The sequence below is a fragment of the Dipodomys spectabilis genome, unplaced genomic scaffold (assembly GCF_019054845.1).
Source record: "Dipodomys spectabilis isolate Male_0828 unplaced genomic scaffold, ASM1905484v1 ptg000140l, whole genome shotgun sequence".
NCBI classification, from domain to species: Eukaryota; Metazoa; Chordata; class Mammalia; order Rodentia; family Heteromyidae; genus Dipodomys; species Dipodomys spectabilis.
The window spans coordinates 22,288,575-22,311,036 of NW_024870817.1; the positions used below are offsets into that span (position 1 = coordinate 22,288,575).

General features: G+C 39.2%; 1 protein-coding gene across 2 annotated transcripts in view; it reads right to left on the reverse strand.

Annotated features, from left to right (window-relative positions):
- Nucleotides 1-351: 351 nt before the first annotated feature.
- Jmy (junction mediating and regulatory protein, p53 cofactor) overlaps nucleotides 352-22,462 on the reverse strand; it is a 69,023-nt gene continuing 46,912 nt past the window's right edge. Inside the window, exons 5-11 of one of the 2 annotated variants that reach the window (XM_042691058.1) lie at nucleotides 21,141-21,306; nucleotides 20,571-20,758; nucleotides 18,413-18,499; nucleotides 11,527-11,622; nucleotides 9,615-10,227; nucleotides 6,864-7,174; nucleotides 352-1,689 (exon numbers count right to left, since the gene is read on the reverse strand). In XM_042691058.1, coding sequence (XP_042546992.1) covers nucleotides 6,867-7,174; nucleotides 9,615-10,227; nucleotides 11,527-11,622; nucleotides 18,413-18,499; nucleotides 20,571-20,758; nucleotides 21,141-21,306 — 1,458 coding nt within the window. In that variant the 3' untranslated portion in view covers nucleotides 352-1,689; nucleotides 6,864-6,866. Of the gene's footprint in view, nucleotides 1,690-6,863; nucleotides 7,175-9,614; nucleotides 10,228-11,517; nucleotides 11,623-18,412; nucleotides 18,500-20,570; nucleotides 20,759-21,140; nucleotides 21,307-22,462 lie in introns of both variants that reach the window. The other variant, XM_042691057.1, reaches the window with a different exon arrangement.

Sequence of the window (22,462 nt, forward strand, 5' to 3'; positions counted from 1 at the left end):
ATTAATGTGGCCAATAGCACTTTGGATTATAAAACATATTCTAATTCTAATGTTTTACTGACAAAAGCCCATCCACCCTCATTTTAGGATGAAGTTTATATAGTAGGATCTGTATTTTTAATCATTTCAGATAAGGAATTAGGCTAGAACTGAAATAAGTTTCATGATACTATGCAGAAGCTCCTAATCTCATTAATAATCACAATACTAACATTTAAGTGTGTAGATTTTGTCTTATATAACCTGTGGCCAAACTTTTCTCCATTATTATTTTAAAGAAAATAACATTTAAAAATGACAAGAATATGAATGATTTTTTTTCTAGGAAAACAGTTAAAACACACAGGAGTGTTTACTACTGTACTGTTTTCTGGGGTGAGGCCAAAGAGCTCCTTGTTAAGTAAGTTCTTTTTGGTATTTCAATCCTCAGCTCCCTGCATAAAGACCAAGTTCTGCCTTAAGCAGAATTACACTGAAAACGAGGCCACCATACCTCCCGGTATGCAAGTCCACAGCAGTCCTGCTGATACTCCATGACGGCTCTATGCACAAAAATGTACCCTTCAAGACCCTATCCGCAGCTAAATCGGAACCCAGAGCTACAGATGTTTAAAAGTCAAGTGACAATAACAAAGGTTCGCTCTCAAAGTTCTAGTCAAAGCATTTGAAGACTGAAATGCCAAAGAGGCTTTCTGTTTATCTACTTTCTGTACCTTTGCAGAGCTTGTGTGTCTCACTGTGGATCATAATAAAAACACAAAATGTGCATGGTAGAGTTGTGATCTGTATTCCTATTTTTGAATCCTGATTTCTGATTCTAAACAGGAAAGTCATGTTATAATAAACAATAGTTCAAACAAAAAGACCAAAAATAATTTGAAATATTATCAAATTACAAAGTACTGCTTTTGATAAACAAGGATGCACATAAATTCAAACTATTAAAAATTCAGAATTATGAAAACCTATTTAAAAGCATGGAAATTTGAACTCCAAACCCTTACAAAGTGTAAGACTGGGTGGCCTTCTAAAAATAAGTCTTGTTAAATACATCATGTTGTAGTACACACATTAATAGGTCTAACTCTTGTTGGATTTTCAGATGTTGAACATCTTTGTGAAAATTCCTTTAGAGATAAGTGATTTGGAAATTTTAAGTGCATTTCCACTTGATAATTTTAATTCCTGACTTAACAGCTACCACAACAAACTTTTCTTTTCAGGGTGCTGTAATATTTCTACAAGATGATATGGAAGAAGCTCTGTTTTTCAGTACATCTTCTCAGTACATTGCAAGATGGATCTCCAAGCAGGCTCAAAATATCTCATAGTAGATCTTTGTCAACCCAGTGTGTTTTCTTCCAAGCCAGAGTGACCCCTAGCTTAGCTGGGCACTAGAAGGAGATATACAAGTGGATGGATGAGAAAATTTATAAAAGACAGCTGTCTCTGGAAGGTCTTTTCTCCATTGTAGCCAGGAATATTGCACATCTAAACTAATCAACTGGAATGACTGGAAAAAGCAATAACCTACCAATGGTGCTTCCTTTTTTTTTTTTTCAGCCTACTCAGCCAGTATACTTTGGATCTAATATAATCCAATTCTGGACCCAAGAGTTTAAAAGTTTTGTTTTCCAAAAGGATTGGAACTAATCTTCATCTGTAGGTTTTTTCTTTCTTCTAAGACACCTGTTTGTAAACAAATAAAAATGTTTTTTAAAAAAAAGATTTTAAGTATGAAGAAGGAAGTTACTAAAACTGTATTAGGAAGGGGAGGGGAGAGGGTAATGGAAGAATGATGGGGGAAAGAGACTGGAATACATTGTACAAATGCATGAAAATGTCACAATAAAATCCCCTTTTTTGTATAGCTAATATATGCCAATTAAAAATGCTTTCTTAAAAACTGTATGTGTATATATATATATATATATATATATATATATATATATATATATATGTTCCCTAACACCCAAGATGAACGCTGATGGGTTTTTCTTTAAATGTGGTGGTACACAAGAAACTCTTTTGTAAACCAGGCACTGGTAGCCCACTCCTATAATCCTGGCTAGTCAGAAAACTGAGATCTGAAGATTATAGTCCAAAAAGCCAACCCTGGCAGGAAAACTCATAAGACTCATCTCCAATTAACCACTGAAAAAGCCAGAAGTAGAGCTGTGGCTCAAGTGGTAGAATGCTAGAAGAAGTGGGGGGGGGGGGGGGGGGGTGGGGAGTTTATGGACAACACTTAGGCCCTGAGTTTAAGCCCCAGGACCAGCAGCAAACAAAAAAAGAGAAACCCTTTGTTAGAAGGATATGTTTGTCTTTTAAGTAATAAAAATTAAAACAATGATTTTAAAAGAATTTTGATCAATGCTAAAAGACTGTTAAACTCACTGTCATTTTTATGTCATAACTATATTTTATGTCCTGATAATTTATATAAAAGCTACATATTGGCTGGGTGCCAGCAGCTCATGCTTATAAGCTACTCAGATCCAAGATATCATGATTCAGAGGCAGCCCAATATAAAAGACATATGACTCTTCCATCCAATTAACTAGCAAAAATGATGGTTAATGGAAGCATGGCTCAAATAGAGTGTCAGCCAAGAGGGGATAAACCAAAGGACTGCAGGGCCTTGAATTCAAGCCCCAGTACCAGCATAAAATGAAAAAAACAACCAAAAAAAAAAAAAAAAAAACCTATATATCACAGGGTAAATTCAGTCTCAAATGTTTGTCTCACAAACTGCCACCTGTTTTTTTATTCAAAATTACTGTTTCAAAAATATGAACTTACCTGTAGTCAAGGTGTGTATATATTATATGTACTCATAGTATTATTTATATTGAAAATCAATACTAAAATTTATATAGAGACCCAAAAGACCCCAAGCAACAAAAGTAATCCTCAGCAAAAAGCAACATCAGCAGTATCACAATAACTGACTTTAAATTACAGTACAAGAGCCAGAGTAAAATGGCACTAGCATGAAGAGAGACTTGAAGAGCAATGGACCGAAGACTTAACAAATAACCACACATCTACACTCATCTAACAGAGGGCCAAAAGACAAAAATTCTGGGCAAACTGGCTACAGAAAGGCAGAAGACTAACAAGTTGTTAAAAACAAAAACAAAACAAAACAAACAAAAAACTCCAAATGGATTAAACATTGTAATATAAGACTTGAAACTACTAAGGGAAAACACTGGGAAACTTTGAAAGATAATCCTTAAGTAATTATTTCCTGAATTAGGGACTCTAATAATGCAAGCAAACCCAACAAAAATTGACAAATAGGATTGCATCAAAGTTTCTGTATATTAAAAATTACCAGAACAAAAGATAGGTAACAAAAGGAGAATATCACCACCAAAATTCAATAAAGTTAATGACCAGAATATATTAAGACCTCAAAAAATTAAAAAGCAAATGAATAATCCAATTAGAACTGAACAGACAGTTCTCAGGAGAAATACAAAAATGGCTACTTTAGAAAGAAATGTTTGATATCGTTAGCCACAAAGAAAATATATATCAAAACTACAGTGAAATTCCCCCTCTATATAACTAATGTAAGCTAAAACAAACCTACATTGAGATCCCATTATACCACAGTCCAAATGACCATGAAGAAAGCAAACAAGAAATTCTGGTGACAAGGAAAAGGAAACCTTCATACACTGTTGGTGGGAATGTAAACTAATGCAACTACTATAAATCAGTACAGAAGAGCCTCAAAACATTAAAGACAGAGCTTATGATCCCACCAGACCATTCTTGGGCATATATACAAAGGAAAGTAAATCAATATACAAATGAGATAACTGTATGCCTATGATATCTAAGAGTGTGTTTTCCTTTCAGTATTGTAGAATACATGCCAGCCATAAACAGTCCCTTACATCTAATTTAAAAAAAAAAAAAAAGGCACAGGGGCTGGGAATGTGGCTTAGTGGAATGTGATTCAGTGGCAGAATGCCTGCCTAGAGTTCACGAAGCCCTAGGTTTGATTCCTCAGTGCCACATAAACAGAAAAAGCTAGAAGTGGTGCTGTGGCTCAAATGGTAGAGTACTACCCTTGAGCAAAAGCAGCTCAGGGACAGTGCCCAGACCCTGAGGAAAAAGCACAGGCCAGGTGGTGGTGGCTCACACCTGTAATCCTACAAGGCTGACATCTGAGGATCACAGTTCACAGCCATCAGGGGCAGGAAAGTCAGTGAGATTCTCAAATTAACCATCAGAAAACCAGAAGTGGTGCTGTTGCTCAAAGTGGTAGAGCACTAGCCTTGAGAAAAGAGTTCAGGGACAGCATACAGGTCCCAGTTCAAGCCCCACACAACAAAACAAAACAACAACAAAAAATTCAAATACATCATGTACTGTATTCTTAATACATAATATTAAGGAAATACCATTAGTAGCCAGAAACTATAAATTACACCTCTGACTGTTGAATTATACACAATGCTGATGAAATGTCTTCTGTCAGGCAGATCTGGTAAAAAGAGAGAAGACAGATAAAGACACAGCCTGAGCAGTTGATGTGCCAGGTTTAGACCACTGCAGGCTAGCTGTAATGAAAAGCTACTATGTGGAATCAGCACCATGACAGTTTTAGCTATATGCTAAGGAACAGTCTGGGAGACAACAAGCTATATAACAAGAACAGAGCAATGGAAGAGAATCTGCAAGTATCTACAGCAGAAACCATTCCCAGTTGAACAAACCTGAGTCTAAGATATTTGAGAAGACATAGTGATATATTTAGTGTACCTATGGTACAGTCCAAAATGATTTTAAATAAGTGAGCCATACAAGTGACTTATATAAGACTGCAATAAAGCAAGAACAATGGTATTGCTGAAGGTTGGTTGAAGCATGAACGCATAACCCTGGTACACATGGAGCAACAGAGTAGAAATAGAATAACATTTCCCTAATATTTCCATATCCTAAAGGCACAGGTAAAATTACCACTTTTAGCAACATTTTATTTGATATAGCCAAATAATGTCTTCTATGTTTTAACTATTTATTATTTTACTTCTAATTTGTGGCAACATTGAAGTTTTGAACTCAGAGTTGCACATTTGCTAGGTAAGCACTTGAAGTTGATTGAAGCCATGACCTCAGCATTTTTTCTTTTAAAAATTTTTTTGGCCAGTCTAGGGGCTTGAACTCAGGACCTGAGAGCTGTCCCTGAGCCTCTTTGTGCTCAAGGCTAGTGCTCTACCACTTGAGCCATATTACCATCTCCAGATTGTTCTGAGTAGTTGATTGGAGATAGAGTGTCAAAGACTACCGAGTGCTGGTGGCTCACACCTGTAATCCTAGCTACTGAGGAGGCTGAGATCTGAGGATCATGGTTCAAAGCCAGCCCAGGCAAGAAAGTCCATGAGACTCTTATCTCCAATAAACCACTCAAAAACTGCAAGTGGTACTGTGGCTCAAACGATGGAGTGCTTGCCTTGAGCTGAAGAGCGCAGGGACAGCACCCAAGCGCAGAGTTCAAGCCCTATGACTGGCCAAAAAAAAAGAAAAACAAAACCAAGAGTGTCAAAGACTCTCCTCGTCAGACTGGTTTCAAACCATGTTATTCAGCTCTCATTCAGACTCTTGAGTAGCTATGATTACAGGCATGAGCCACAAGTGCCTGGCTACATTTTGCTTTTATTTAATAATTTCTTTTTCAGATAGAATTTGAGCTTATTACTTGGGTGGCCTTGGACCATGCTCTTCCTACTTAAACCTCCCACACAGCTGAGAATGCAGCTGTCAGCCAACATACCCATCTTGTTCTTGAGACAGGATTATGCCGTTTCCGCCTAGGCTGGCATTGAATTTTCAACCCTCCTATGTCCACCACCCAAGTATCAAAATTACAGATGTTGGGCTGGGAATGTGACTTAGTGGTAGAGGGCTTGCCTAGCATGCATAACACCCTGAGTTTGATTCCTCAGTACCACATAAACAGAAAAAGCTGGAAGTGATGCTCTGGTTCAAGTAGTAGAGTGCTACCCTTGAGCAAAAGAAGCTCAGATACAGTGCCCAGGCCTTGTGTTCAAGCCCCAGGACTGGCAAGAAGAAAAGAAAATTGTAGATGTTCAAAACCATACCCAGTTATTCTTATTTTTAAAAATGTAGTGAGCCTGGCTCTGGTGGCTCACACCTATAATCCTAGCTACTCAAGAGGCTGAGATCTGAGAATCACAGTTCAAAGCCAGCACAGGCAAGGAAAGTTCGTGAGGCTCATCTCCAATAAACTACCAGAAAACCAGAAGTGGCTCTGTGGCTCAAGTGGTAGAGCGCTTGCCTTTAGCTGAAGAGCTGAGGGGCAGCGCCCAAGCCCAGAGTTCAAACCTCATAACTGATAAAAAAAAAAAAAAGTAATAGACCTGAACTCTATTACTTAGCAGAATGCTACATGTATTACTAGTTTTAAAGGTTCAGAAAGCTAACTATCCAAACAATGCAATCATTTTCTACACTGACCTTAGAAACTCCTTTGTGAAGGGAGGGGCGGGGAACTGATAAAAGGGAATGAAATTGATTGTAATATAAACGTGGAATGTAAGAATGAAATCCTCTCCCCCCCATACTTAATGTAAGCTAATTAAACAAGAAAAGCAAACTTGTTTAAATGAAGTAGTTCAGTTAGAAAAAGTCTTTTCTGGGTAAGGGAAGAATAAGATGGTCCTTTTAGTTAGGATGTACCTCAAGTGGAGATAATTTTTAATGGAAACATAGTATTTGCATAAATAATAGATCCTAGACTTGAAAAGAACACCGGGCCCCATCAACCAATTACAAAAGCTGTATTACTGAATGCTAATAAAGACAATAGGTTATTTACTTGTTAGTTCTCCCAATCTGTGGAAGGCAGGGCCTCTTCTTCATCCTCTGACTCAGGAGATGCCTCTTTAATTCTTCTTAGAGCTTCATGGATGCTCCGTGTCAGAGGGTCTGTATCAGGCAGAAGTGTGAAGGATTCTCTCAAAACGTCCTTCTGAACCTTCTTCAATTTTACCCCTTTCCTTATTTGTGCCAAGATATTGTTGCTATCATCTTCATCAGGAAAAGGGGGTAGAGTTCGCTGTTCAACCTTTTTCAAATGGAAACTACCACGCTTCAAGGATGCTAGCACCTCATCCATGGGTGAGCTCACTTTTAGAAAAGGAAAGAACAATTAATTACAGTTAGGTATGAACTTAAAAGTCAAACTATATGACCTCTAGATTATTGGACTATGAAAGCCCAAGGCACTGGCATCATAAGCTGTGAGTAGAAGATTGCCAGAACAGTAGGGAGCATCACTTAAGGCAAGATTCAAGCTCCTTGTCAGGTACTCTTCTGGCTTTTTCTGTGATCAACTGGAGATAAGAGTCTCACAGACTTTCTTGCCCAGGTTGGCTTTGAACTGTGATCCTCAGATCTCAGCCTCCTGAGTAGCTAGGATTACAGGCATGAGCTACCAGTGCTCTTTCTATTCCTATCAGATACTCTTTCTATTCCTATCACTTCCAATGTGAAAGAAGGAACAGACCGAGAGATGAAAGGCAATCTTATTAATGTGAAGATGAGAGTCCTATTTCCCCTGCCTCATCCAGATTTAGTGACTGGATAACATATATCCTTTTTAAAAACTAAACTTGCCAGGTGCTGGTGGCTCACACCTATAATCCTAGCTACTCAGGAAGCTGAGATCTGAGAATCGTGATTTGAAGCCAACCCAGCTAGAAAAGTCCCCATGAAACTCTTATCTACAATTTAACCACTCAAAAATGAGAAGTGGAGCTGTGGCTCAAAGTGGTAGAGTACTAGCCTTGTGCAAGAGAGCTCAGGGACAGTGCCAAGGCCCTGAGTTAAAGCCTCACAACAGAAAGAAATAGAAAAAAGAGAGAGAGAAAGAGAAAAGACAGAGAAAGAGAAGAAAGAATAGCTAGGCGTTGGTGACTCACACCTGTAATCATAGCTACTCAGGAGGCTGAAATCAGAGGATCACAGTTCAAAGTCCAAAGTCTGTAATACTCTTATCTCCAATTAACCTCCAGAAAACTGGAAGTGGCATTGTGGCTCAAGTGGTAGAGCACTAGCCTTGAGCTGAAGAGCTGAGAGACAGCGCCCAGGCCCAGAGTTCAAGCCCCATGACCAACTAAAGAAAGAAAGAATAAACATTGGTTCATTGTACTAACAGTGCTTTTTCCCTCCATTTAGTTGTATATGTGAACTTCTACTGAGATTATGGTAAGAAATCTTCTACAGAATGGTGTCTTGATGCATTAGAGAATAGCTCAGTGGTACAGTGGCAGCCTAACTTCCCCTTTTTAAAAAGTAACTTTATTAGCCAGTTACCAGTGACTCAGGCCAGTATTCCTAGTTCCTCAGGAAGCTGAGATCTGAGTATCCTGGTTAAGGTAGAAAAGTTGGTAAGATTCTATCTCTAATTAATCACACAAAAACAACAACAACAACGACGATGAAGAGGACGACGACGATGACGAGAAACAAACAGGTAAAGCTGTGGCTCAAGTGGCAAAGTACTAGCCTTGAGCATAAACCCAAGGACAGAGCTCAGACAAGTTCAAGTACCAGGACAGGCAAAAAAAAGAACCTTTATGAGAGCGCCAACAATAAAATGAGAGGCAAACAATAAAATGCCCATATCACTTCCTACTCTTTGCCTTTTCATACAAGGTATGAAATAAAGCCTTCAGAAGCAAAATGAGATCAAACGTGAGATTAGTTTTTCTTTCTATTGTTTTGTAGTGCTGGGCATATAGAACCCAAAACCTTGAACATGTTTGCCAAATGCTCTACCCTGAATGACACTCCTAGCCACTGAGTACTTTATCTCCTAGGTTTAAATCAGACTTTTTCTTTTCACCCCAGTCCTGGAGTTTGAACTCAGGACCTGGGCACTGTCTCTGAACTTCTTTGTGCTCAAGGCGACTAGCATTCTACCACCGGAGCCACAACACCATTTCCAGCCTTTTCTGAGTAGTTTATTGGAGATAAGAGTTTTTTAGACTTTCCTGCCCAGGTTAGGGTTAGCTTCGAACCACAGTCTTCAGATCTCAACCTCCTGAGTAGCTAGGATTACAGGCATGAGCCATTGTGCCCAGCCTAAAACAGACTTTTTCTAACGAAAAGAATCATTCATAGCCAGGCACCCGTGGCTCATGCCTGTAATCCTAGCTACTCATAGCTACTCCGGAGGCTGAGATCTGAGGATCATGGTTCGAAGCCAGCCTGGGCAACGAAGTCTATGAGACTCTTATCTCCAAAAAAACCACCAGGAAACTGGAAGTGGTACTGTGGTTCAACTGGTAGAGTGGTAGCCTTGAGCAGAAGAGCTCAGGTCCAGCGCCCAGGCCCAGAGTTCAAGCCCCATGACTGACAAAAAAAAAATCGTTCACAAAATGGACCAAATGTCACTTCAAAATATATTATTTCTTAAGTATGTCTTAATAACTCAAGATGATTTCAATTCTCTGCTTGAAAACCTGTTAACTATCCAGTAACATTTACTATTAAACTTTGCAAAATGTAATGTATTATAAAGTTCTTCCACTATGCCTCATTTTATACATGTCTGTGCACTTACCTCTTCTCCTTTGCAAACTTTCAGCAGTCTTTCTGAGTTTCTTCCGTGCACTGACCAACTGGCTGCTGTCAAAGAGGTGAGCTGAGGGGGCACTGGCTGATTTGGGAATTCTCTTCTCAGTTCCTTCCTTTCTAGGCAGACCTTTCTCCAGTGTCTCTGCGGTGACATCAGCACATTCATCTTTTGCAACAGGCAGAGGTGGTGGAGGTGGGGGTGGAGGAGGAGGAGGAGGTGGAGGCAGGGGTGTTGGAGGGAGAGGTGGTGGAACTGGATCTATGGTACCAGAACATGGTTCGAGGTCATTACTAGTCAAAAGTGGAAGCGATGCAGTGGGAGGCAGTTCAGAGGCAACACCACTGAGAGGTAATGAAGTGGCTTCAAGTTGTGCTAATGAAGAATCTTCAAGTTGTGCAAGGCTCTGGGGTTCTGTTGTCTGTGGTGATCCAAGAGGGTCTCTTCTTTCTCCCAACTCTTCTGCTTTCTCCATTCCCTGCAACACTCCTGGTAGTGAGTCACCCTGATCCTCCTGGGACATAGGACTTGCTGCACTTTTTCTTCTTGCATGGGCCAGTCGTAATCGGGTTGATTTAAGTATGACTTGCCCAGGGTACCTCTAAAATATTAGAAGTTATTGTAACTGATTGTCATATATTTAAAAACTAAAATGAACAAAGGCTATTTCCTCCTTCAACTGAAGGGTATTATTTTGGCTCTTTTGTGGTTATAAGAATAAACTAGAATACCAATACCTACTGATTTTCACAGCAATTATCTCCAACTCCTTTGTTATTGCCTAACAAATATGTTAAGACCCTGTTCTCTCTTATCTACTTTAGAAGCCAACTGTCCAAAACTACCACGTAATTTAAGTCATTAACATTACTAATTTAAATGGAAAAAATTAGTATGTGAAATAATGTCAAATATATTTGCTACAGGATGCAGAAAGCTAAGACACTAATACTAGTTTATGATATATTTTCAATTGCTTACAGATGAAAACATTGACATTTTTTACAATTTTTTACAAAACCTCTGAAATAATACATTTATTTATGAATGAAAAATTTTTGGAATACTGCCTTACAATACTTTCATAGCATTATGCCATTTAGGAGACAACATTTATTTAGCATTAGGTTTAACTTAAGCCTTAGGGGTTTACCTAAAAGAAACCACTCTTTTAGGGGTAGTCTCACCACGACCCATCTTTTCTATAATACTAGATGGTTAATTAAAAGATCATTTCACCACTAAGGTGATCCCCCAACACACAGCACTGAAGCACTTCAACAACTAGAGCCAGAAGCTTCAGCAATGGTTTCTGAATTGCACAGAGGCTGAGAGCGCACAAGCACTCGATGTATTGGTTGATCCACATTTACCAACAGTCAACCCCATTTATGACCAGCGAAGGTTGATGTATGTGGAATTAGTACCAAGCATCAGCTTGTTACTAGAGGAATCCAATCTTCCCAAAAAGTCTGACATTCCTCTTATACTATTGAAGCCGTGTGGGCTGGGAAGGTGGCTCAGTGGTAGAGCGCTTGCCTTGCATGCTCGAGGCCCTGGGTTCGATTCCTCAGCACCACATAAGCAAAAAGAAAAAAGCCGGAAGTGGCGCTGTGGCTCAAGTGGTAGAGCGCTAGCCTTGAGCTGAAGAGCTGAGGGACAATGCCCAGGCCCAGAGTTCAGGCCCCACGACCGGACCCCCCCCCCCCCCAAAAAAAACAAACTATTGAAGCCGTGTGACAAGTGTCATACTATTTGCGCTGGAAAAAACCAAAGCAAAGGGAGCCATGTAATCAAAACAGTTACTGCCATGATCATAATACACTAAACAAAAACAGAATAGGACTTTAGTACTGTTTAATATAAGAAAAAAAAAATAAATATACCATACTTTTACTACCTGCTTAAATGTCCGAAGTCTATCTAGTGTCCTCTGTCTCTCTTGGCTAACCCAGGCACTTTTTCGTTCTTCTTCATCAAGTAATTTCTCTTTCTTCTAGCAAAAGAGTAATAACAATCCATTATGTTATGCCACATCCACTTTTCACATTACTAGGGGGAAGAATAAGAATGAATTTTCTTCCAGTATTTAAAAGGGGATGCTTCAGTCAACAAAATCTTTTGTTGGTAGTCATGGGACTTGAAGTCAGGGTCTGGGCACTGTCCCTGAGCTCTTCAGCTGAAGGCTAGTGCTCCACCAATTTGAGCCACAGAACCACTTCCAGTTTTCTGGAGGTTAATTGGAGATAAAAATCTCACGGAATTTCCTTCCCGGGGCTGGCTTTGAACAGCAATACTCAGATCTCAGCCTCCTGAGTAGCTAAGATTACACTTAAGAACCACCAGCACCCGGCTTCAACAAAATCCTTACAATATAATACAATATGTTTTGTGGGGTTTTTTTCATTAGTCGTGGGGCGCTGTCCCTAAGCTCTTCAGCTCAAGGCGAGTGCTCTACCACTTGACACTTGAGCCACAGCACCACTAAACATGTACACACACACACACACACACACACACACACACACACACACACACACACACACACACACACACACACACAAATTCTATGCCTCCATCAGAAAGAATGACACCGCCCCATTTGATAGAAATGGAAAGACTTGGAAAAAATTTTATTAAGTGAAGTAAGCCAGTCTCAAAGAAACATAGGTCCCGTGGTTTCCCTTATTTGCAAAAACTAGCATATATCTAGGAAAAGCAGAAAAGGTCAAAAGCTATGTACATATGACCAGATGCTAAAGCAAAATGAACTCCAAGATAGGGACACAAGAGGTTCTATTTTTGTTGCTATTGTTTTTAATGTACTTACAATGTACTATGTGATTTTTTTTTTTTTGTTTCTTTTGTATGTTCTTTCCCCCATATTGTAATCCCTGTTTTCACTGTATTTGATTCTGGCGCCCTCCATCTTATATATACATTTTTCTAATTTGGGGAGGGGAAGGGAAATAAAATGTGGAAATAAGGATACAGGTTGACTCATTTTAACAATGAGATGTACAAGATACTATGTTGAAAACGAACTTTACAACTTCAGGGAGAAGTTGGGAGGTCGGGAGGGGAGGGATGGTAGGGGAAAAACAAAGGAGGGGGTAACAATGCTCAATAGGAAGTGTACTCATTACCTTACTCATGTAACTGTAACCCCTTTGTACAGTATCTTAACAATAAAAAAATATATATATATTTTAAAAAGTCTGGGGGAGGAGGATTCGGTGGGCGGATTGGGGGGAGGATGGGAAGGGGAAACAAAGGAGGAGGCTACAATGCTTGATAAGAAATGTACTCATTATCTTGCCCATGTAATTGTAACCTCTCTGTACAGTATATTCACAATAAAAAAAATAAAAACAAGAACCAACCAAAAATTAAAAATTAAAAAAAAATTTTTTTTAAGTCTCACAGACTTTGCTGCCCCAGCTGGCTTTGAACCATAATCCTCAGATCTCAGCCTCCTGAGTAGCGAAGATTATAGACATGAACCACCGGCACAAGTCAACACTATGTTTTTTAATCCAAATCATTGCTTTAAAATTCTTTCTCATATGATAAAGTGAAATCTTGTTTTATATTGGTGGCTTTGGCCTAAACAATTTCAGTATCAAATATGCAGTGTTCCAGCACTGGGAGACAGAGGCAAGAGGATTCTCTTTTACAAATTCAAGTCTAGGTGGCTTTAAAAATAAACCAGGTGAAGGAAACCACTGGAATCATAGCTGCCTGTGCACAATTTCTTCTTTAAAACTCTTAAGCTGGTTAAGATCACTGTTCTCAACAGAACTGTGTATAAGTAAGACACATAAAGACAGAAGGTCAGCAAGCTACCACCAACAGGCTGGCTACCTGTTTTGGTAAAGAAAGTTTTATTGGAGAATAAAAAATTATCAGCAACTACCTCCTCAGCAATTTATTACATTGTTTCACCAATATAACCAACATTTAGGGGGAAAAATGCTTCAAGCAGTGTTCATGAATTTTGTAACTTAATATCACACACCCTATCAGCAATTATCAGTTTGTAAATTCTCCCCTATTGTTGAATCATTTAAAAACTGTAATGAAATCTCATTTGGAAGACTATATTTTAGTTGAGGGCTTTCAACATGCAAATACTTTACAGACTTTTTTTTTTTTTGGATAGAAAACAGGAGCCACCTCCTTAAGTATAGACAATTTCACATAAAAATTAACCTGGCCATGTATTCTAGAGCACACTGTAATCCACAGGTGTAGTTACAAGCAGAAGGAAAGTCTGGGCTTTGTAATGACAGAGTGAGATGGTGTACTACAATATTTTTTAAACCCAACCCTCCACTATTATCATACTTTAGTACCTCTATTTCTCACCAGTTTTTCCCTAAATAATATAATGTCTACAGATAGTTATAACTGCCACGTGATTATTTCATGTATTTAAAGAGATGTTAGGGATGGGGGGGAAGATGGGAAGGTGACTCAGTGGTAGAGTGCTTGCCTTGCATGCATGAGGCCCTGCGTTTGATTTCCTCAGCACCACATAAGCAGAAAAAGCCAGAAGTGGCACTGTGGCTCAAGTGGTAGAGCATTAGCCTTGAGCTGAAGAGCTGAGGGACAGCGCCCAGGCCTAGAGTTCCAGCCCCAACACCAACCAAAAAAAAAAAAAAAAAGATGTTAGGGGGAAGGATAAGAGTAATCTATGGAAGAGATGAAATAGAAAAAGGTACAGGCTGATTACTCTGAATGTAATATAATTTAGTAACAATATACACATACATATATATTGATTTAAAAAAAAACTCAGTAAGGGCATGAGATCAGCACAAACCCACATTAAGAGGTATTAAGAACCACCCTACACTCAAACACAAACAAATCCACAGTCCCAGGTACTCAAGCCTGTATTCTTGCTACTCAGGAGGCTAAAACCTGAGGATCATGGTTTGAAGCCAGCCCAGGCAAAAACTCCCATGAGACTTAAAAAAAAAAAAAAAAAGTAGAGCTATGGCTCAAATGGCAGAACTCTAGCTTTGATCACAAAAGCTCAGGGACAGTGCCCAAGCCAAGTTCAAAGCCCAGGATCAACCACCCCCCTACAAAAAAAAAAATAATAATAATCCATAGCAACACTGGACAATGATTATGGTCATTTTTCAGGTCATATTGGTAACTACCATTAGAATAATATACTCAATAATCGTAAACTATAAGCAGAAAGCTTTCTAATTAAACGTAGAAAGGCAGTCTTGGCTTTTCTTTCCTTCCTTGAAACCAAATGGAAAGTAGAAATTTGAGAAGAAAAGGTATTTTTAAATGAAATAAGAAAAGGTATCACTTCAAATTACATATTATGATACACAACTACCAAATTTTACCAAATAAACTTGGACCAAAATGAACAGTAATGATAATAACCTTTAGATCTGATATGACAGAATCTCTAAAAAAAATAATAAATCTCAAGCCAGGTACCAGTGGCTCACGCCTGTAATCCTAGCTACTCAGGAGGCTGAGATCTGAGAATTGCAGTTCAAAGACAGCAGAGCAGGAAAGTCCATGAAGCTCTTACCTCCAATTAACCACCAGGAAACCAGAAGTGGTGCTGTGGCTCAAATGGTAGAGTGCTTGCCTTCAGCTGAAGAGCCCAGGGATAGCACCCAAGCCCAGAGTTCAAGTCCCATGACGGACAAAAAAAACAAAAAACAAAAATCCACCAATTTGGGCTGGAAAGGTGGCTCAGTGGTAGAGCGCTTGCCTTGCATGCTCGAGGTCCTGGGTTCGATTCTTCAGCACCACATAAGCAAAAAGAAAAAAGCCGGAAGTGGCGCTGTGGCTCAAGCGGTAGAGCTCTAGCCTTGAGCTGAAGAGCTGAGGGACAGCGCCCAGGCCCAGAGTTCAGGCTCACGACCAGACCCCCCCCCCAAAAAAAAAACATCCACCAATTTTTAGCAAGTGATATAATAGAACAATAGGAACAAGTAATAGAGAAGGTGAGAATGTTCCCCTAAATATCTGGTTTTGGAACTGGGAATGTGGCTTAGCACTGGAGTGCTTACCTAGCATTCATGAAGCTCTGGGTTCAATTCCTCAGTGCTACATAAACAGAAAAAGCCAGAAGTGGTGCTGTGGCTCAAGTGGCACTGTGGCTCAAGTGGTAGAGTGCTAGCTTTCAGCACAGAAAGGCTCAGGAACAGAGCCCAAGCTCTGAGTTCAAGCCCCAGGTGCAGCAATCAATCAATCAATGTCTAGTTTCTTACCACAGAATAAATGTAGATGGAGGAAAATATGCAATTAAAATATTACAAAATAAAATATTAGCTTTCCTTTCAATAACCTCTTACTACTGAGGGGGAAGATGTTCAAACACCTCCAGTTATCAACACAGACAGCCTATGGTAATAGGATTGTTTTATGAATGACATGAGAAACCAACTGCATAGGCTTCTTGAATGGCAACTGGAAGAAGGGACAGAGCTAACCTTCTGAGTAGGAACAGAACAGGCCCAGATTCTGTTAGCCCCATTCCTAGATGAGAAAGGAAATGGCCATGGGTTCAGGGTCTACACATTTATACTTGTTGAGACAGGACTGCATCTATCAAAAGAGCAGCTATGTAAACAAGGTACATCTGAAACAGATCCTAAAAACTGGAGCTGGAGAGTGGCCAAGTTCAGACATAGTGTTCAGTGCTGTCAAATAGCAAGGTTGTAAAAGAGCTCCAAGTTTTCTGACTTGACCAACTATGGATGTGCTATGATTGGGAACACATTGGTAGTGCAAGAGAAAAGAGGCCTGTGTTTTCAGGAGGGAAAACAAATAATCAAATGAGATCTTATTAAGATAACCTGGAATCATGAGATTAGAAGTTAGAATATTTCTTCAGAAATTTGTAAGCGGGACAGTGTTAGAACTGAAGTTCTATGGAGAACGGTGACAGACACTGGAAGTATTTATCAACTGTGCCACTGGTGACTGGTATAAATGCCTTGAGGAGTATCAGGGTAGCCCACCTGTTTCCCAACAGGCTGGAACTATCCATCACGCTTTCTGACTTTTGGTAGTACAGAGTAAATCCTTTGGGTGTGCATTGGCCTCTTGGATTTATGGCACAGGAAACAACAAATTATGGGTGACTAAAGAACAATCTTGTCTCTTCCTCTATCAGACACCAGAGAGACCTGTTGCCTTAAGTTTAAGAAAGAGTTAATTCTCAAAAGAACAATCAACTTTGATTAGATGTAAGGCAGGGCATCTCATAGCAACAGTATCAGGTAGCAGAACACAAGCTCCATAATCTTAAGAAAGCAAGAAGACATGTCTGAGCTCTGCATTAAAGTTCAATGGAATCCTCCCCATTCAGAAAGGGAAGCTAAGAATTGTTTGAGATTATAGTGAAGCAAAGCAAGAACACATCCATGCCCACCAGACACTTCTGTTCCATAGTTATAATGTATAATCCTCTCACCCAACTCAGTACAAGGAATACTGCTACAAATTCTAGTTTACACCCACTAAAACACCTGAAATCCAGAATAAGCTTGCATCTTCCTGAATCCAGATACATGACATGAAGTTCCATGAGGACAAAGAGTCTAAACTTTATATGACTCCATGGATGAGCAGATTATGCCATGTAGAGAAAGTATTTTATCTAGGAGATGTTGGCACTGAGAAAATGGTTGATTTTTAAAAATGGTTTTTGAGAAAAAACTGAAAGTTTTTCAATTGTGACCCAATGAATCTTATTTAAACATAATATATGTTAGGTGGCTATAGGGCTCAAAGGAAAGCTAGATGATCTCAAATTCAAGTTAATGAGAATGTAAAAGATCAAAGATGAAGAGAATGGTTCTAGCTCTGAGGCATGAATTGATGAGTTTGTGTAGGGAAGGGTAATACAGTAAACTGAGCCTAAACCCACAGCCAATAGTTGGCAAGCCTGATATGTGACAGTTTCCACCTTAAGAACTTTGATGGGGGCTGGGAAGGTGGCTCAGTGGTAGAGCGCTTGCCTTGCATGCTTGAGGTCCTGGGTTCGATTCCTCAGCACCACATAAGCAAAAAGAAAAAAGCCGGAAGTGGCGCTGTGGCTCAAGAGGTACAACACTAGCCTTGAGCTGAAGAGCTGAGGGACAGCGCCCAGGCTCAGAGTTCAGGCCCCACGACCGGACCCAAAAAATAAATAAATAAAAGAACTTTGATGAACTCATTTGTGACCCCATAAAATGAAATTAACTCACCTGCAGTGATGGGATGGGGATGATAAAGATGGCTACAAAAGAGGCTTTCCATTCCTGTCCTTATTTCTTACTAATTTGGGTATAAATTACCTAAGCATGCTCATCTTATAAAATTTTAATTTACAACATACCCTTTTCTGGAAAAAGTTTCGTAACAATGTATTGTTTTTAAGAAACCAAGATCAATAATTGGGCATTTTACAATCACAGGACACTTAAGAACAACCCTAGTAGAAACAATGGTCTTTGGGTAAAAATGTCTCAAAGTTGGCTCGCTGCTAACAAATGTACCACTCAAGCAGAAGGGGGGCTATTGGTGTATGCACATGGGGAGGAGGGAAAGGCATAAAATATTAAGGTGGGAATAGGAATTCTGTACTTGATTTTGCCTAAAAACTTCACACACACAGACACACACACACACACACACACACACACAGAGGAATTAATGCTAACATCTAGTTATATGACTCTCATTCTCCTATTTATTCACCCTGAGATGCATGAAAAATAAGCTTTTGCTCTATGTCTCCAAGAGTGCAAACTTACAAGTTGTGCTGTGTGATGGTTTCTATATTCCTCTTCACTCCGAAAGCGTTGCTGGAATTTTTCATTGTGTTTTGAAATACAAATTTCCTATAAATATATAAAACATGTTTTAGAGCAAGGGAACAGATGACACTGTCCAAAAGGAAATGTATTGTTTATCTGACTCGTGTAACTATAACCTCTGTACATCAAAATAATAATAAAGTTAAAAAACATGTTTAATACAAGTGAAATTTAGACCCCACCAAGGTTTATTTCATAAGTTTCTTGTTTTGTTTAGCTGATCCTGGGGCTTTATCTCTGGGTCTGTTCACTGTCCCTGGGCTCCTTTTGCTCAAGGCTAGCATTCAACCACAAGCCCAGTGCCACTTCTGGCTTTTTCTGTGATTAATTGGAGGTAAGAATCCCATGTACAAGCTGGGCGCTGGTAGCTCACGCCTGTAATCCTAGCTACTCAGGAGGCTGAGATCTGAGGATCGCGGTTCAAAGCCAGCCCGGGCAGGAGAGACCGTGAGACTCCTATCTCCAATAAACCACCAGAAAACCGGAAGTGGCGCTGTAGCTCAAGTGGTAGAGGGCTCGCCTTGAGCTGAAGAGCTGAGGGACAGTGCCCAGGCCCAGAGTTCAAGCCCCACGACCAATTAAAAAAAAAAAAAAAAAGAATCCCATGTACTTTCTTGCCAGGGCTGGCTTTGAACCATGATCCTCAGATCTCAGCCTGCTGAGTAGCTAGGATTACAAGTGTGCCCACTTTCTTAAGTTTTAATATTATAATCTATTTAAAATTAAAAAGAATGAAATACAGCCACTAGCCTACAGTCTGTTTCGACCATTCTCAGGTAAATTAAAGACACTGGCTTTTTCTAGACTGGTATAAACATAGCAAGAGATCTAGCTCTCTCTGTCATCATTGTCAGAACAAAGAGACCTTAGAGACTCAAAAGTTAAAAATTATAAAACATCATTATTAACTACTGCTTTAAATATATGCATACTTTAATCTCCATATAGAATACATTTTGTTAGGGGGGGAGGGGGGAGGCTGGGAAGGGATGTGAAGGGTAAACAAAGGAGGAGGCTGCAATGCTTGGTAAGAAATGTACGCATTATCCTGCCCATGTAACTATAACTCCTCTGTACAGTATGTTCACAAATAAAATTAAATTAAATTAAAAAAAAAAAAAGAATACATTTTGTGATAAATTGGCCGAGCTGTGTGCTTCTTTATAAAAATAATGTATTATAATATGATAGTAACAATGCTTAATCTTCAATTTATTTATAACCTTTCTCTGGTCCAGGGGGCTACATGTTGAAATAGCCTTTTTTCTTTTTTCAGCATATGTTATAAACAGGGGTTTCACTGTGATATGTCCATCATACATATAATGTACAAATGCCCAGTAGAAGAAGTTAAGTTAGTAAGGAATATTTCCCCTTCACACCTTCATCACAAACCAATAAGTCCTACTGACCTTCTACTTCTTGAAAGAGCACAAACTAGCCATTTCTCAGAACCACTTTTTTACTGCTGGTCCTGTGGCTTCAGGGCCCTTAAGCTTTTATACTCAAGGCTGGTACTCTACAACTTGAGCCACAGTTCCACTTTTAGTTTTGTGGTGATTAGAGATAAGAGTCTCATGTGCTTTCCTGATGATCCTCAGCTCTCAACCTCCTGAGTAGCTAGGATCATACGCATGAGCCCCCAGTGCCCAACTATGAAGCACTCTTTTGTAAATGTCACCACTCTGAATATCAAGGATTTAGAAATATGACTCATGTTAAAAATAAGTAAAAACAAACCTTTACTACTAAATGAGGGCTGAGGTCAGAACCAGGGCTGATTAAATGATATGTAGCCACATTAAATTAAAAGGTTAACAGGAAATATAGAACATGAGATTCTTTAGTACTATTAAAACTCCTTAGGAGAGTCACCCTCAGGGCTGCTAAAAGCAAAGAACACATCACCATAGCTGCTGGAATTTATTTAACAGAGCAATACTAGTAGAAACATAAATGTTTAATATTATGAACTGAGTAATAAAAGAGGTAATGCTTATTTAATTTTTAAAATATTCAAGTATCAAGTGACAAATCACGTTAGAATTATTAGACTTGGATCAGGGATTAAGAAATGAATAAAAGATTGGAATACCTTTTTATTTCTGAGGTAGGCTTTCTTGGCTGAGACTCGTCCCCGTCTTGCTTCCAGCTGGCGTGCCTTCTGCTGCAGCTTCTGCAGCTCTTCCCTCTGTGCGTGCACAGACGCTGCCATCTCTTCCTTCTCCAGCATGGCCTCCATGCTTTCATAAGTATCATAGTATACCACTTCATCTCTTTTTTCTGTTATGGAGGAGCAACAAGGGATTGTGGTTAAGAGTGAGCTTCTCTGTAAAATGGTTATAAAAGGAAATACTCCACACAGATTGAGTGTATACGAAGCATTTGTTCTGCAAGTGTCTGACACATTCCTTATAGCACCCTGAAAAATTCAAATTCTTTAAAAATTCAGACTGTGGATGAAAGATCTTTACAAAATAACCTACAAAGATAACCAAAACTAATATATAGTTGCCCCACTGATTCTACTAAATGACCTTTCTGACTTCCCAGACTTCCTCAAAAAAATTTGTTTAGACTTTTTAGAAAAGGACACAACTGCCATTCATATATTTTCTCCATGCAATACTTTTGTGGAGTTACGTAGTCAAATGCATAACCATACCTGATATAAGTCTTTTGATGCTTTCCAGTTGTGCTGTCAATAATAACTCTTCACACTTCAATATTTCAAACTGTACTTCATACAACTGAAGTTGCAGATCATAATAATCAGCTTCTAACTGATCCAACTGAGCTATAGCTTCTGTACCACCCTGCAAACTCTGCATCTGCATGGAAATAAAAACACTTCTCACTGGTAGAAACAAGATAAAAGGTCAGGGTATTATAAACATTAATACTAACTAAAGAATTCATCAAAATATAACTGCTCGGGCTGGGAAGGTGGCTCAGTGGTAGAGCGCTTGCCTTGCATGCATGAGGCCCTGGGTTTGATTCCTCAGTACCACATAAGCAAAAAGAAAAAAGCTGGAAGTGGCGCTGTGGCTCAAGTGGTAGAGTGTAGCCTTGAGCTGAAGAGCTGAGGGACAACACCCAGGCCCAGAGTTCAGGCCCCACGATCAACCCAAAAAATAAAAATAAAAAATAAAAAAATAAAAAATATAATTGCTCTAACAAACAAATATACAGGCAAGAAATCAGACTTTTAAGCCAGATACAGCGGAGTGGAAGGCATTACTAAAGCAGTGGAGTGTGAGGCCAACAGGGGCAAAGAAAGGACTCATCTCAACAAAGAAACCTATGCTTAAAAATATACACATGCACACGTACAATTATGTGTCATACCATGTAATTTTGGAAGAGGGTAAATATGATACAAGGTTTTTTATCTTTCTATCACAACTCACGTATATTTAGAATAATATATTCCTACTGCCTTGATACGTGTCAATGGTTGCCCTCCTCAATCTCAAAGTACACACTAAATCATGTAGTTACTCCGTATGTAAGATATATATAAAGATGACAGAGGCTATGTTTACCAAACAATGGTAAGTTAATTTGCATATCTGGAACTATGCATTGTCTGATAGGGTCACAGCTAGGCATCTGGAAACTGCTGGTGAGGAGGTAGGGTAAAGATAAGAATACAAAAATCTTTGCAATTATCTTTAAGTAAATCAATCAGGGTCCTAGACTGACTCTAAGTAGGAGTCAGAAATTTATGGGCAGGGTTCAGGCAGTGGTGGATAGTCATACAAAGGCTTCTTTACCTGTAGAGACAAGAGCCCCAAATTCTTTTACCAAGCATTTAAAGGAAACCACTAAGGTGTATATGTATTTCAGATATCAGTTCCTAGTGTATTACCTCCATGGATTTCTATTTAGCTCTATGGAGAAGAAAACTGTAAGAAGAAACTTGAAGGAAGGAGTTTTCTGGTATGAAATTTATCAGACAAAATAAATAAGCATTCTGCCTAGAAT